Source organism: Rhinolophus sinicus, chromosome 6 (genome assembly GCF_057876585.1).
Source record: "Rhinolophus sinicus isolate RSI-liver-muscle chromosome 6, RSI-T2T, whole genome shotgun sequence".
In the NCBI taxonomy this organism is placed as follows: Eukaryota; Metazoa; Chordata; class Mammalia; order Chiroptera; family Rhinolophidae; genus Rhinolophus; species Rhinolophus sinicus.
Genome location: NC_142506.1, coordinates 482,361 through 495,750, shown reverse-complemented (window position 1 = coordinate 495,750; position 13,390 = coordinate 482,361). Strand labels below are relative to the sequence as shown.

Below are 13,390 nucleotides of genomic sequence, written 5' to 3'. Positions count from 1 at the left end.
AATCATGTCAGCAACTAGGAGGGGTGCAGGGAAGGAGATGTGTGTGTGGAGGGGCGGGAGGAGGGCGGCGGGGGGAATGCTGGGGCTGTATTGCCCCAGAGGGCCCTACAGCTCTGCCCTCCCCACTCCCTGGCCTGCTACTTCAGGGGACCCAGCCAGACCCCTGGGAAGGGCAGGGAAGGACTCCATAGACGGGTAGAAATCTACATGGGTATGGATCTTCTAGCACAGTAGCCATGAAACACCCAGTCCCAGACCAGACCTGAATTTCTAAAGGGGATCGGGAATTCCTAGAGAATTGGGAGATGGGGAGAGAAGACCTCCATATCCCTGTCAGCAGGAGTGCAGGGCTATTTAAGAATCCACCCGGGGAGCTGTAGGGACTGGTTCACAACTCGAGTTAGAAAGATGGGGTGGGGGGCGGCAGCGCTCGAGGGAGCTTGCGGCAGCTCGTCTCAGAAACCAGCGGAGCGGGTGCGAGAGAGCTCGGCAGATGCGGAACTGGCTTGCACCTGGCTCGCGAGCCCGGACGGAGCGGCTGTGCAGGGCAGAACCAACGGTCCGACCCTACCGCCCACATTAGAAGCTCTTTGGGGTAGGGTCACAGAGCCGTCAACCGCTGTGCGCCCGCCTTGTGGGGAATCTGCGGGGCGCTGAGTGGGGTGGCTGGTTAGGCCGCTCCGAGTTCGTTCCTCATCTGTCTTTTGACTCAGGTGCTGAGCATTGCTTCCCTGGGGAGACGGTGGGGGTGGGGTAGATCCCGCAGTCTGGCTGCAGGAGCGCCCGGACTAGTCCACTCGGACTCACGGGAGGGGGAGGGAGCGAGACGCAGCGCACACCTAACTCGTTAGAGCTGCGCCCTCCCGCACTAAAAAGGGTCGTCCTCCGCTTGATGCCGGCTGCACCCCAGATCTTGCTCCCGTCAGGCTGGTCTGGGGGTTCTCTGTGAGGCCTTCAGAGGAGGGCGGGGCGGGGCGAAGAGGACCTGGGGCGGGACTGCGAGGCCAGGGTCCCTTTCGCTTTCCCTTTCCTTTTTCCAGCCGCCGCTGAGATTTCGCACGGGTGAGGAGAGGGCGCCTTCCCCACCGCACATCTCTGCTTGCGCCCGCGCGCGCCCCCCAGGCTCTCGCGCGGCCCAGTGCCTTCCCGGGTTCGTACAGAGGTTCGCCACCTGGCCTTGACTCCTGTGGCTCCCCTGCAGCTCCCGCTGACGCACCGACAAATCGACAAGCAACGCTGGAAGGAAATGAGTCGCGGGGGCGCTCCGCAACGGAGGAGCCTCGCACGCCATGCAATCCCCGCCGGACTGGCCCCCGGAGCCTGGCGCCCTCCGACCCTCGCCCTTCCCGCACCCTGTGTTGCATGTCCTCCACAGCTTGGCCCGCATGCTGCTCTTCCCGGCCTACTGGACCCTGGACCAGCTGCTGGGCTGCTGGGCGCCAGTGGCGCACCCCAGCGGCCTGAGATGGCTGAGCGCAGCCGCGCGAGCAGGAGCGGCACTGCTGTTGCTGCTGCTCGTCGGCTTGCCGCTGGCCATGCCGGGCCTGCTGCTCTGGCTGCTGCTGCAAGCCTGGCGCCGCCCCTTCTGCTACCAGCCCCCTCCGCAGTGCTGGGAGCCGCCGGCGCCCTGGCGCCCCCCAGCTGAGCCCACTCGCTGCTTCAGCTTCCTCAGCGCCAACCTGTGTCTGCTCCCCGACGGGCTAGCACGCTTCAGCAACTTACAGCACAGCCAGCGGCGGGCCGATGCCGTGGGCTCCGTGCTGCTCACCGGCCTGCGGCCCTCGCACTATGGGGCTACAGGCTGTAGCTCGCCACTCTCCGGGGCGCCTCGCGGGGTCCTGATAGCCGCAGTGCCTGCGGGTCTGGACTTCGTGTGCCTGCAGGAGGTGTTTGATTTGCGCGCAGCGCGCCGTCTGGTGAGCTGCCTGGCGCCCAATCTGGGCCCAGTGCTGTACGACGTGGGCACGTTCGGCCTGCAGCATGGGCCGCACCTCAAGCTGCTGGGCAGCGGTCTGCTGCTGGCCTCGCGCTACCCGCTGCTGCGCGCCGTCTTCCGGTCCTTCCCCAACGCTCGGCGCGAGGACGCACTGGCCTCCAAGGGACTGCTTTCTGCACAGGTACCCGCCCACTGGTAGCGGCACTCCCCAGCCAGGGAGGGGGCGGGGCGTGGGGTCGAACAGGCGAGGGTTGCTGGGGCTGTCCGTGGTGTTGCAGGCGCAGCTGGGAATCCTGGACGGGCGCCGTATCGTGGGCTTCCTCCATTGCACGCATTTGCATGCGCCGAGTGGTGAGCCGGTCGGGCTGCATCGTCTGCATGTGGTTAGGCCGATCTGCCTCTGCGTGGCGGCGGCGGGTCCCAACCCTCGCCTGTACCTCCGTCCCCCCAAGCCACACACACATCGTTTGTTCACTGCCCCAGACACCCCGAGTCCCGTGGAGTGCCTGAGTGGGCTCACAGATAAGGACCCGGCAGGGAGGGGGTTGGGGGTTTCGGTTGTGTCTCCGGAATACGAAATGGCACCCTGGGCTGAGCCTTCCTCTCTCCTCCCTCCCCCCGCAGAGGATGGGCCCTTGCGCTGTAAACAGCTGACGCTGCTGCTGGACTGGGCTGAGCAGTTTGAGGCCGAGAGCCGCCAGAGTGAGGACGCCGTGGCCTTCAGCGTTCTCTTGGGTGACCTGAACTTCGACAATTGCTCGCTAGGTAAGTGCAGGATTCAGTGGGGCGGGGCCAGACGCCCTGGCCCCGCCCACCAAGCGCGGACCTGTCTCTGCAGATCACGCGCAGGAGCAGGAGCACCAGCTCTTCAGCCGTTTCCGGGACCCCTGCCGCCTGGGCACACGCCGGGAGCAGCCTTGGGCCCTGGGTATCGCGTCTGGGCGGGGGTGGACCGAGGGAAGGCTCGATGGCCCGCACTCCGGCTCATGCCCACGTTCTCGCCGGTACATCTCTCCTCCAGGAACGATACTGAGCACTTCCATGCTCCGCCATTCTGTGGCCTGCTCCCCCGAGATGCTGCGGAGGTGAACAGCGACGGGGGCGGAGGGTGGGGGTGGGGAGGAGGAAGGCTAGGCAACGCCCAGAACGGACAGTGCCGCGGCCTTGATGACACCGCCCCTCCTCAGGGCCCTGGAGCGGGAAGAAGGGCGCCACCGCTACCTGGCAGGCCCTCCCCACGGAGGCCACCCGGTTAAGCCCTGGCAGGGCCGGCGCCTGGACTACATCACCTACCGGGGAGCGCCCACAGGTCCGCTGAGCCCAGTAAGTGCCAGAGTTCAGGGCGCTGGGTCCTCTGGCGCTGGGTCAACCCCTCAACCTGACTCCCGCCCCCAGGAGGTGGAACAGGTGACATTCAGCACCGCCTTGGCGGGGCTCACAGACCACCTGGCCGTGGGACTTCGGCTCCGAGTTTCAATGCCCTCCTAAGGCAGACACGGGCGAGATTCGCCGCCGGGTGGAAAGACACAAGGACAGAGCGTGAGCCTCGCTGGTTGGTTCGGAAACAGGGCGACTTAATGACTCTTTTATTGTGTGGGCCCTCTCTCACACAGCCTCCTGGGCCCTGCGGTACTCGTAGACGCTGCCCCGCTCTGGAAAGGCCGAGGGCTGCTGGGGCGACCCCGGAGGTGGGGCAGGGTCCTGCGGGTCCCCGTAGCCCCCGCCACCTGGTGTGTGGAGGCAGAACACGTCCTGTGGAGCAGAGGGGCGGGTTCAGCGAGGGCATGGTCACCGCCTGCCTCCCGCTGCAGTCCAATCCCCAAGCTGCATCCACAGCACTGGCCTGGGCCACGGGCCGGGTGTGCAGACCCCCTTCCTTCAGGAGCTAAATTAAACTGGTTATTTTTGCAATTCCGTTCACGTTCTGTGGGATGGGGGCCGCAGGGAGGATGGAGATGGGACCAACGGATGACAGTCCTTACCCCAGGATACACGGGTACGGATGTCTTTCCACCCAGATTCACCGTGCGGCCATCCTTCCGGATCAGTAAGTTTAGGCCACGGGCACCAGGCTCTCCCCCTGCAGGAAGAGGAGCGGTGTGGTGGCCCAGGAGGCAAGGAAGGAAGAGAGGTGGGGGGCTTGGTGGGGAGTTAGGGAGAGACCTAGCGAGAGAGGGGAGATAGGGCTGGCGTGGGGGTGGGGGGTGAGGAACATGCTGGGCTGGGAAGGGGAGACCTGAGGGAAGGGAGGGGAGGGGAGGCTCTCACCGTGGAGGCCGTAAGGCTGGAAGGCACGGCGCTCGGTCAGGACCGACAGCAGCGCCTCCTCACGGAACTGCAGCTCGCGGACAACACCATCACCGCCCCGAAAGCGGCCGCGGCCCCCGGACCCCAGCCTCAGCTCGAAGCGGCGCAGGATTACCGGGTACCTGCGCGGGCCAGGGGCTCAGCGCAGCCGCTCTGGCTGCACCTCCCACCCCACCCCACCAGCTGCCCAGCCCGCACGGCTCACCTGCTCTCCAGGATTTCCGGGTCAGTGATGCGCGTGTTGGTCATGTGGCTGTGCACACCGCTGCGCCCGTGCCACCCGGGGCCCGCGCCCGCGCCGCCCGCCACCGTCTCGTAGTAGCCCATGTGGGCGTTGCCCAGGGTCACATTGTTCATGCAGCCCTGGCGGGTCAAGCGGTTGCTGCTGGGCTGGGGCGGCATCCGCTCCCTGTGCGCCCTAGCCCGTGGCCCAATCCCCCAGCAAGCCCTAGCGGTGAGCGCCCGCCCGCCTGCTGCACCTGGGAGGCGGCGCAAGCCCCGAAGGCCCCCAGGATGACATCCACCACTCGCTGCGACGTGAGCACGTTGCCGCCCACCACAGCTGCCTCAGGGGACGGGTCCAGGATGGAGCCTTTAGGAATCACAACGCGCACTGGCGTCAAGCAGCCCTGTGGGGGAGGCCAGCTCTTAGGGGCAACAGGGAGATATCCGTCTCCCCCACCACTAGCGCCTCTAGGATCAGTCGGTCGTTGGGCTGTTGGGCTGATTTCGGCCCCCATCTTGGCCTTTCACTGGCTCCCCACACCGTGCTGACTCCTTCAGCGCCGCGAGAACCCCCAGCTGCCTCCCATCTGCTAGCTTCGCCCCAGGTCGACCTGCTGACCTCGCCTACAGGACGCGCGTGCGCACCTGGTTCAGCGGGATGTCCCGGCCCACCAGACAGCGCAGGCAATAGATGAGGGCAGACAGCGTGATGGCCCGTGGTGCGTTCAGGTTGCCAAACACCTCCGGCCCGGTGCCAGTAAAGTCAAACACCGCGCTGCCCTGCCCATGCGAAGACGAGGGGAGGGGAGAGGAGGGGAGAGGTCGTCAGCAGCCAGGCCGCCACGCCCCCGAAGCAAGAGGAGGCCCCGCCCCCGCCGCCGAACCTGACTTAGGTTGATCTGCACGCGGAGTCGGACCGGGGAACCGTCGTCCATGTGGTCCTCTGCAGACACCTCCAGCGGCAGGCCCTTGGCTTGCCGGGAGGTCCCAAAGGCCCGAAGCATGTCCCGTACAGCCAGCTCAGCGTTTGCCTGGCAGGAAGTAGGTTTAGAGGCAGCCATGCCACCTTCCAGGTGGGCCAGGTGCCCCCCTTCCATACCTGCCCAGCTGCCTGGGGGCTGGCACAGAGCTGCCCCTATGCTCCAGCCCCCAGGCCCACCTGAATATGGCCCATGTAGGCCTGCACCACGTCCAGGCCGTACTGCCCAATGAGCTCCCCCACCAGCTGGATGCCCTTTTGGTTGGCTGCCACCTGGGCACGGAGGTCTGACAGGTTGTCATGCAGATTCCGGGTCCCACTGCAGCCAGTAATCTTGCCTGGCGCCCGCAGGGCCTCGGTGACCGCTAGATGGATGGAGTCACCGCTGAGTTACCCTCCCAGCCCTGAGGCTGCCTTGCCCTGCTCCACACCTGCTGCACCTCTGCGGGACACTGTGGGCCCCCATATTGGCCCTTCACTGGCTCCCCACACCCTGCTGACCCCTTCAGTGCCCCCAGAACCCCCAGCCTCCTTTCATCTGCTGAAATTTCTTCTTCCGCCTCAGGCCCACCCCCACACAGACACCTCAGGCTGGGGCAGAGGGGGGGGCAGTCTCCTTGGGCAAACACTCCTCCCTCCTTCGACTCTTCCTGGCTTCTCTCCCCACGACTTCGACACCACTCCCTCCAGCCCTTTCTGGGCCTCTCTCCTCTTTACCAAGAGAAAAACCACCCACATTCCTTGACCCTTCCCACTCACACTCCCCTCAGCCGTGTGGCCCCCACTTGCCCCCACATCTAACCACCAAGGTGACTGTCTGTGTAGCACCCCAACAGATCTGTACAAGGCCTCCAGCCCCTGGCAAGCAGTGCTGCTCCTGGTCCCAGGGACCAGGCCCCACTTCAGGGAAGCCCTGCACTCGAGCCTAGGTTGAGGTCCTCTCTGAGGCTCCCTGGCCACTGGGTCATCTGTCACGTGCCTGTACATGTCCATCCCATGGTCCCTGCCCCTGCCCTCGCCCCACATGGACCAAGGGAGCAGCCAGACCCACATAACTCTAATTGTGTCCTTGGCACCCACAGCAGTCTGTGGCTCTGTTATGCCACCCTACGCTGTGCACGTCACCTCCTCGCACTCTGGGATGCCCCTTGGGCTCCCAGACCTCTAAGGCTTCAGACCGGCTCTGTATTTTCCACTGCCCCCAGGCCCCACTGCAGCTGCTCTGTGCCCATTCTTCGCCCCACCCCCAAATCCAATGAAATACCAACTCTGACCTTCAAAAGAGTCGTCCCCATCCCACTCCCCTGGGCCACCTTCGGGGCAGGGACTGTCATGGCGCACAGGCAGGCCACCGCGGGCCCAGCTGCAGCCCTTCGCAGCCTCCCCACTGCCCCACTATCCATTGACTTGGGTCCAGGCCCAGCAAAGCTCTCCACAAGACTGCAGCCCCTGGCCCCGCAGTTTCTCTGCAGCCCCCAGGCCCAGTGCAAACCCAGTGATGGTTATGAACACCACAACACAGGCTCCTCCCCCACCTGCACCCGGCCCCTTGGGTATCCTGGTGGACACCCCACCCCAAACCACCGAGGCCTTCCTGGGCCCAGGCAGAACTCAGCTCCTTTGGTCATCTCTGAGAGATGTCACCCCCTGGCACCCCCAGGCTTGAGGCAGGCCTGGGCCGGTCGGCTGCGTCCCAGTATCCAGGTTGGCTTATAGGCAGCAGCCACGTGTGCCAGCCCACTGAACCCATCTCCCGGCCTCAGACCCATTGCCTCTCACCCTCCTCCTGGAAGACGCCCCCCTGGACGAGTTTGAAGGACAGGAAGACAGCGCCCTCCTGCTGCAGCGTGGTGGAGTGGGGGGGCATGGAGCCCGGTGTGATGCCCCCGATGTCCGCGTGGTGCCCGCGGCTGGCCACGTAGAACACAGGCCGCATCTGACCCGGCCAAAACACCTAGGGGTGGACAGTAACAGTGAGCTATGCGGCCGCCTTTGCCCCGAGGCCCCTGGGCGTCAGCCCTCACCGGAGTGATGACAGTCAGGTCTGGCAGGTGGCTGCCCCCTGCGCTGGGGTGGTTGCTCAGCAGCACATCGCCAGGGTGGAGGTCAGCCCCCAGGTGCTGGATCTGAAGCCAGGAGACAGGTGTCGAGTGGGGAGGGTGCAGGGACAGGGCTGGAGAAGGGGGTGAGAGAGGGACCCTCCAAACCTGGAACTGCACCGTCTCCTGCATGGCGCCCAGGTGCACAGGAATGTGGGGGGCATTGGAGACCAGCCCCCCGTCGGGTCCGAAGAGGGCGCAGGAGAAGTCCAGCCGCTCCTTGATGTTGGTGGAGATGGCCGTGCGCTGCAGGATGCGGCCCATCTGCTCTGGGGGCACAGAGTGACCAGGCGCCCGCTGGCCTCACCCCACCCAGAGCACGGCCCCAGGTATGGAGAGGCAGGACCCTCGGCCTCTAAGGCCTCCAAGGCCCAGAGCCAGGACCTAGAGATGGCGGTGGCCCACCTGGGCACAGTGAGGCCGCTGCCAGGCCATGTCTTGCCTGTGTGAGGGGCACCCCCTCCCCCCACTGTTGCCTGGAGCCCAGCAAGGACCTGGGGCCCCATATCAGTCCTCCGCCCTGCTGAGAACAGTAAAGTCCTGGTGCCCTTGGCCTGACTGCACAGACAGGTTTGCTGTGCTGAGCCCATCTCCTGGCACAAGCAGAAGGCAATGCCAGGTCACATGGCTGCTGGCAGGAGGAAGGCACTCACCCTGCCCAAGGCCTGCTAGAGTCAGGGCCACATGCCCGCCCTGCCACCAGCCAAGATTCTGCTTCTGCCCCTCCCCTGGGTGACGCTTTCTCCCTGCACACCCCTACCAGCCATGCCGCCAGCACCCACCTCTGCCCAGTAGACAGACCCCCACCTGACACTACAGGGAGAAGGCAGGGCCCAGGCGTGTGGTGTCACCACTCACCAGCAATGCTCATGAAGCGGTGTGAGAAGATGGACAGGTGGATGGGGTCCAGCTGGGCGCCCACTGTGCTAGGGGCCTCAGCCCCCACCGAGATGCGGATGTCCCCGGCCTCAGTTACCTCTGCCTGGCAGCCTGGCTCCACCAGGATGGTGCTGGGGGCAGGGGTGCATAGGCGCTGGAGGGGCCAGGCCACATCTCCTTTCCAGCCAGGGACCCCACATCCCCAAGCTGGAGGACACTCCAGCCATGCAGGGACCCCAGAGTCCTTCAGATTCCTGCAGCGTGGGGCCAGAGAACCCCATACCAGGGCCCCACAGCCCACCCAGGCCCCAGCAGCTATGGCCCAAGCTACACCCCCGCGGCCCCACCCTGGCCAGGCCTCAAGCCCACCTGTTGCTGTCGATGATGAGGCACGGTCCCTGAAACTTGTGCCCATAGCCCAGCTCTCCTAACAGGTACACGGGGGTCTCCTGGTAGCCCCCCTCAAAGTAGCACTGGGTCACCTGAGGAGGTGTGGGGTAAGTGAGGTTCCTAGGTCCAGCACCCTCACTGCTTCCTGTGTCCCTGTGGGTGGGCGAGGGTGGGCGGGCACAGGCAGGGCCACCTACCTTGTCTATCCGAGGAGGACCAATCTGAGTTTTGGGGGTATCCTCTAGGTGAAGGCCACTGCGGCCGGTGCCCCTCACCCGCACATTGTCCACCACCACTGGCCGCTCAGGGATGACGAAGCCAAACTCCCTCATGTACCTACACCCACCGGCCCAAGGGAGCCATCAGGGCAAAGTGGCCAGGCCGGCAGGCCACCCGCCAGGGCTCCCAGGACACGAGCTCACATACCTCTCCACGAAGGCTGCCCCAAAGTCGCCAGCACGGGGCGAGCGGGCTGTGGCCGGGTGCTGGTGTGCGGACACCATCAGGGCGCAGTCCGTGCCCTGGTAACGTAGGTGCAGGAAGCTCTCAGTGCTGACCTGGGACCTGTGCAGGAGGCAGGCGGGGCGCTCACGCAGGGCACTCCTCAAGAATGCCTGACCTGCCTCCACCCCCAGCACTCGGAGTCCAGCCCTCCCTGACCACCCTGCAGAGGGACCCCAACACCAGCTGGGAAGACAGGCGGTACAGCTGCCTAGAGGGCGGCTGGGATGTTGCCAGCCCTGTACCCAGCCCACTGCCCGCAGAGCCCCACCTGGGGAAGCCCTGGGTCCGCAGAGCCTCCACACACTGCTCCTCCAGGCGACTCAGCCTCTGGTCCAGCTGCACAAAGGTCTCAGGTGCATAGGGCAGTGAGCAGGGCTCCTGGGCCTCATGCACCACGTCTGCCAGAGCCAGCCCCAGTGCCGACAGCAGCCCACTGTGTCTATGGACACAGGCCAGTCGGTGATGAGGGTGGGGGCCTCCCAAAGCCGGCCCCCCGCCCTAGGACATGTGCTCCCTGCCCAGACACACCTGTGAATGTGCACCGTGTCCATGCCCAGGGCCCGGGCGATGGCGCACGCGTGCTGACCGCCAGCTCCCCCGAAGCAAGCCAGCACATGGGCCGAGGGGTCATGGCCTCGTGCCTAGGGAGCCAGAAGGGGTCAGGGGCAGGGGCTCACCCTCCCCTGTCGGGCTCCCCATCCCTCACCCCATGGGGTTGCCTGAGGGGGGCAGAGCTGGGAAGCAAGCATACCTGTGTGAGGGCACGGATGGGCCGGCACATGGCCTCGTTGGCCACACGCACAAACCCCATGGCTACCTCCTCCAGGGTTAGCGGGGAGGCCACGCAAGGCCCATTGGTCAGGAAGCTGTTGACCTCAGTAGCCACAGCCTCCAGGGCCTTTCGGGAGGCCTCGGCAGACAGTGGCTGGTCCTCTCCCGGCCCAAAAATGCAGGGGAAGGAGGCAGGCAGCAGCCGACCCAGGACCAGGTTAGCATCTGTCACTGTCACAGGGCCCCCTGGGAGGTATGCACGGTATGGGGTTTGGGGGCTGGAGTTGGGACCAGGAGTGGGCTGCGGGGGGTGGGGGTGGGCTGAAGGGGTGGGTGGGCCTGGGCAGCACAGCAAGGGGCATGCAGGGTGCACAACAGCCTTACCTTTGCGGTAGCAGGCAGGGCCAGGGTGGGCCCCTGCGGACTCTGGCCCAACCACGAAGAGGCCGGACCTTGGGGGAGGGAGGGAGGACTGAAATTGGAGGCGGGTTGGGACGCAGGGCTGAGGGTCCCGGCCCAGATGCAGGGGCTGACCTGAAGAAGAGTCGGGAGCCCCCACCAGCTGCCACTGTGTTGATGTCCAGCTGGGGGGCCTGGAGGGTGACACCAGCAGTGCTGGCCTCGAACACGTGCTCAAACTCCCCAGCATAGCGGCTCACGTCAGTGGATGTGCCTGGTGTTAGGGTGGGAGGATGAGGAGTCACCCCACAGACCTGGATGCCTGGCAGGGTCCAGCCTAGTTGTTGAGCCTACCCCGACCCCACTTTTCAGCCTTCATACCTCCCATGTCAAAGCCGATGACAGGTTGGCCACCCTCTGCCCTGTAGGTGGTGGCCGAGTAGCCAACCACACCACCGGCGGGGCCAGAGAGCACAGCACGGGAGCCGTTGAAGGAGTCCATGGGCGCCAGGCCACCATCAGATCGCATGAACAGCACCTGCACATCCTGTGGGCAGGCAGGGGGGCGGTGAGGGGCTGGGCAGACATGGGGAGGGGGTCGGGGTAGGGAGGGAGGCGGGCCTCACCTTGAGCTGGCCCTGGAAGCCCTGGCAGAAACCCTGCACATAGCGCCGGATGGCAGGTGTGAGGTAGGCGTCAGCGCAGGCCGTGTGTCCCCGTGGCACGATGCGCACCATAGGCATGACCTCCGAGGACAGTGACACGTGTGTGAAGCCCAGCTCCCGGGCCAGCGCGCCTACCTGCTGCTCATGCTGGGCCCACCTGCGAAGACAAGCCAGGGCACTGCACCTCCCACCTGGCTGGCTGCTGGCCACCCCCCCACCCCCCTCCAGCCCCCCCACCAGGCCCCTCCCCCCACCAGGCTCCTCCCCGACCCCAAGCAGCTCCCCACCCCCCACACTCACGTGTAGGAATGCATGAGCACCACTGCCAGGCTGCGGATGCCCCGGGACAGGAGCCCCTCCAGCTTCCCACGCAGGCCCCCCAAGTCTACGGGCTGCTGCACCTCCAGCAGGTCCCCTGTGCAGCCTGCCAGGAAGCCATTGCCACCCGGTTAAAGGCCTGTCAGGGCCTGCTGCCCTCAAACCCCAACACTGGAGGCACATGCACCTTTGACGGGCGTCCCGGCTCCTGGCTCCCCACGATACAGCACCACACGCTCGTCCACCTCCAGCACCTCTTTGTACAGCACCTCGGGCATGGGCACGGCCTGGGGGCCGGCAGAGGCTCAGGGACGCCCTGGCCTGAGCGTCCTTGCTGGGGGCAGGGAGGTGTCCCAACAGGCCAGTCCATAGGCCCAGAAGACAGAGGGGTGGGTAAGGCCCACCCAGCGAGCGGCTCACTGCCCAAGACATCTGAGTGTGGCCAACAGCCGGGCACCCATAAGCGCAGCTCCTTCCCAGAACCCCGCAGTGGGGGTGGGGTGGACTCCCACCCCTCGCCCTGAACTGGCTGGCTTGGGCTACCCCACACCTGGGGTCCAGGACAGGGCACAGTGGCAGACAGAAACAGCACAATGTGTGACCACTCTAAAGACTGGGGAAACGCAGTATCCTGCTACAAGTGCCTGGAACCTCCTCTCTGCCTATCAGCTGGTGGCCTTGGGCCGGCTCTGACCCTTCCAAGGACTGCCCTCCCTGAGGGGCCATGGTACCCCTGGGTAAACAAGCTGCACGACCCAGCCTCCCGCCGGCATGGTGAGCTCACCAGGTCAAAGAGGTCCTCTCGGGCCTGGGTGCCTACATGCAGCAGGTCTCGGAAGCCACGTGTCACCAACAGCGCCACCGGCTCCCCCCGCCGCTCCAGCAGCGCGTTGGTGGCCACTGTGGTGCCCATTCGGATGCTGGCAATGCGACTGGTGTCCAGTGGCCGGTCCCGTGGCAACAACATGCCCCCCTCCTGGGAACCACATGGTCAGTGTCAGGCCCCTGGCTCCAGGGTCCTTCCTCACCCCACCACTCTGCCCTGGCCACCTGCTCCAGGATGCGCCGGATGCCCTCTGTGGGTGCGTCCACATAGTTGGCAGGGTCCTCTGAGAGCAGCTTCAAGACCCTCACATGCCCCCCTGGGCACTGGGCAAAGACATCTGTGAAGGTGCCTCCACGGTCGATGGCAAAATGGAAGCGCCCCTCAGGGCTGCCCATGATGACGGGGCTGGAGTCCAGCAGTGACTCTTCGGCTGGGAGAACTGGCCAGAGGAGCTTGGGTCACTGGGGAGGGTGGGGGTCATCCACAGGTGGGGAGCCCAGGGCACATTTGGGATGGGGGATTCCAGGTCCAGGATGGGCTCTGGGAGGAGCCAGAGCTGCAGGACCCTGTTCAGAGGGCAGCCTGAGGCAAGGCCAGAGCTGGCAGGTTGTGCGCCAGGCCTCCCCCCTCTCCCCACCCCCGTTACCCCGTTCTCAGTGTCCTGGGTTGGGATGGAAACCCAGGGCCCGGAGCTGACCTTTCAGAGGGGGAAAAGGGAGGCCGGAGCCCTCGAGCAGGGTGTCTCGGCTCTCTTAGCAGGAGGAAGCACGGGGTTGGGGGCAGGTCTGGGGAGCTCCACTTCCCAACGCCCGACCTTTGGACCAAGGCCATGGGGGACAGGAGATGGGGCGGAGCCTGCGCAGATGACGGGGAGGGGAGGAGCGGGGCGGTGGGGGAAGTGGGGCGGGGGCTGCGGAGAGGGTGGCGGGAGGGTCCCCGTGCAGGGCCCACCTGGCCGGTAGCTCCGAGTCGCTCCGGGTCTGTTCCGACTGCACTACCACGGGACTCTGCCTGTGCCCGCCCCGGCCCGGAAGCGGGCCCGCCCCCTGCACGACCAGTCCCGGCGTGCCCGGCCCTCCCGGTTGCGTCAGG

At 65.8% G+C, this 13,390-nt stretch overlaps 2 protein-coding genes across 6 annotated transcripts; one reads left to right on the top strand and one right to left on the bottom strand.

Annotated features, from left to right (window-relative positions):
• Positions 1-596: 596 nt before the first annotated feature.
• Positions 597-3,847, top strand: LOC109434879 (sphingomyelin phosphodiesterase 5). 4 transcript variants are annotated; one of them, XM_074316626.2, is made up of 8 exons: positions 783-1,062; positions 1,202-2,117; positions 2,215-2,287; positions 2,561-2,701; positions 2,775-2,864; positions 2,958-3,021; positions 3,124-3,259; positions 3,332-3,847. In XM_074316626.2, exons 2-8 carry the CDS (start codon positions 1,290-1,292, stop codon positions 3,422-3,424), a joined length of 1,425 nt encoding a protein of 474 aa, XP_074172727.2. In that variant the 5' UTR covers positions 783-1,062; positions 1,202-1,289; the 3' UTR covers positions 3,425-3,847. The 4 variants fall into 4 exon arrangements, with proteins under 4 accessions (XP_088655405.1, XP_088655406.1, XP_088655404.1 ...); XM_088799279.1 differs by lacking the exon at positions 783-1,062 and adding an exon at positions 597-713 and having other exon boundaries at positions 2,775-3,021; XM_088799280.1 differs by having other exon boundaries at positions 776-1,062; positions 3,124-3,847.
• OPLAH (5-oxoprolinase, ATP-hydrolysing) lies at positions 3,490-13,390 on the bottom strand. 2 transcript variants are annotated; one of them, XM_074316519.2, is made up of 27 exons: positions 13,250-13,390; positions 12,523-12,737; positions 12,257-12,448; positions 11,660-11,759; positions 11,455-11,578; positions 11,116-11,311; positions 10,871-11,036; positions 10,625-10,763; positions 10,475-10,542; positions 10,071-10,336; positions 9,848-9,960; positions 9,588-9,758; positions 9,242-9,379; positions 9,013-9,151; positions 8,795-8,907; positions 8,405-8,556; positions 7,655-7,815; positions 7,472-7,573; positions 7,227-7,401; positions 5,628-5,812; positions 5,353-5,499; positions 5,114-5,248; positions 4,723-4,872; positions 4,449-4,606; positions 4,205-4,365; positions 3,919-4,016; positions 3,490-3,688 (listed from the first exon to the last, which is right to left on the bottom strand). In XM_074316519.2, exons 2-27 carry the CDS (start codon positions 12,691-12,693, stop codon positions 3,542-3,544), a joined length of 3,867 nt encoding a protein of 1,288 aa, XP_074172620.2. In that variant the 5' UTR covers positions 12,694-12,737; positions 13,250-13,390; the 3' UTR covers positions 3,490-3,541. The 2 variants fall into 2 exon arrangements, with proteins under 2 accessions (XP_074172620.2, XP_074172621.2); XM_074316520.2 differs by lacking the exon at positions 13,250-13,390 and adding an exon at positions 12,996-13,147.

What these genes read in the sequence shown, in the direction of transcription:
- LOC109434879 (XM_088799279.1), top strand. Translation starts at nt 1,290, where the DNA reads ATGCAATCCCCGCCGGACTGGCCCCCGGAGCCTGGCGCCCTCCGACCC. An exon ending in GCATTTGCATGCGCCGAGTG is followed by an intron (nt 2,288 to 2,560) that starts GTGAGCCGGTCG and finishes CTCCCCCCGCAG; the next exon opens with AGGATGGGCCCTTGCGCTGT. An exon ending in CTTCGACAATTGCTCGCTAG is followed by an intron (nt 2,702 to 2,774) that starts GTAAGTGCAGGA and finishes CTGTCTCTGCAG; the next exon opens with ATCACGCGCAGGAGCAGGAG.
- OPLAH (XM_074316519.2), bottom strand. Translation starts at nt 12,693, where the DNA reads ATGGGCAGCCCTGAGGGGCGCTTCCATTTTGCCATCGACCGTGGAGGC. An exon ending in GGGGCAGCCTTCGTGGAGAG is followed by an intron (nt 9,152 to 9,241) that starts GTATGTGAGCTC and finishes CGGTGGGTGTAG; the next exon opens with GTACATGAGGGAGTTTGGCT. An exon ending in AGGAGACGGTGCAGTTCCAG is followed by an intron (nt 7,574 to 7,654) that starts GTTTGGAGGGTC and finishes TCCTGGCTTCAG; the next exon opens with ATCCAGCACCTGGGGGCTGA.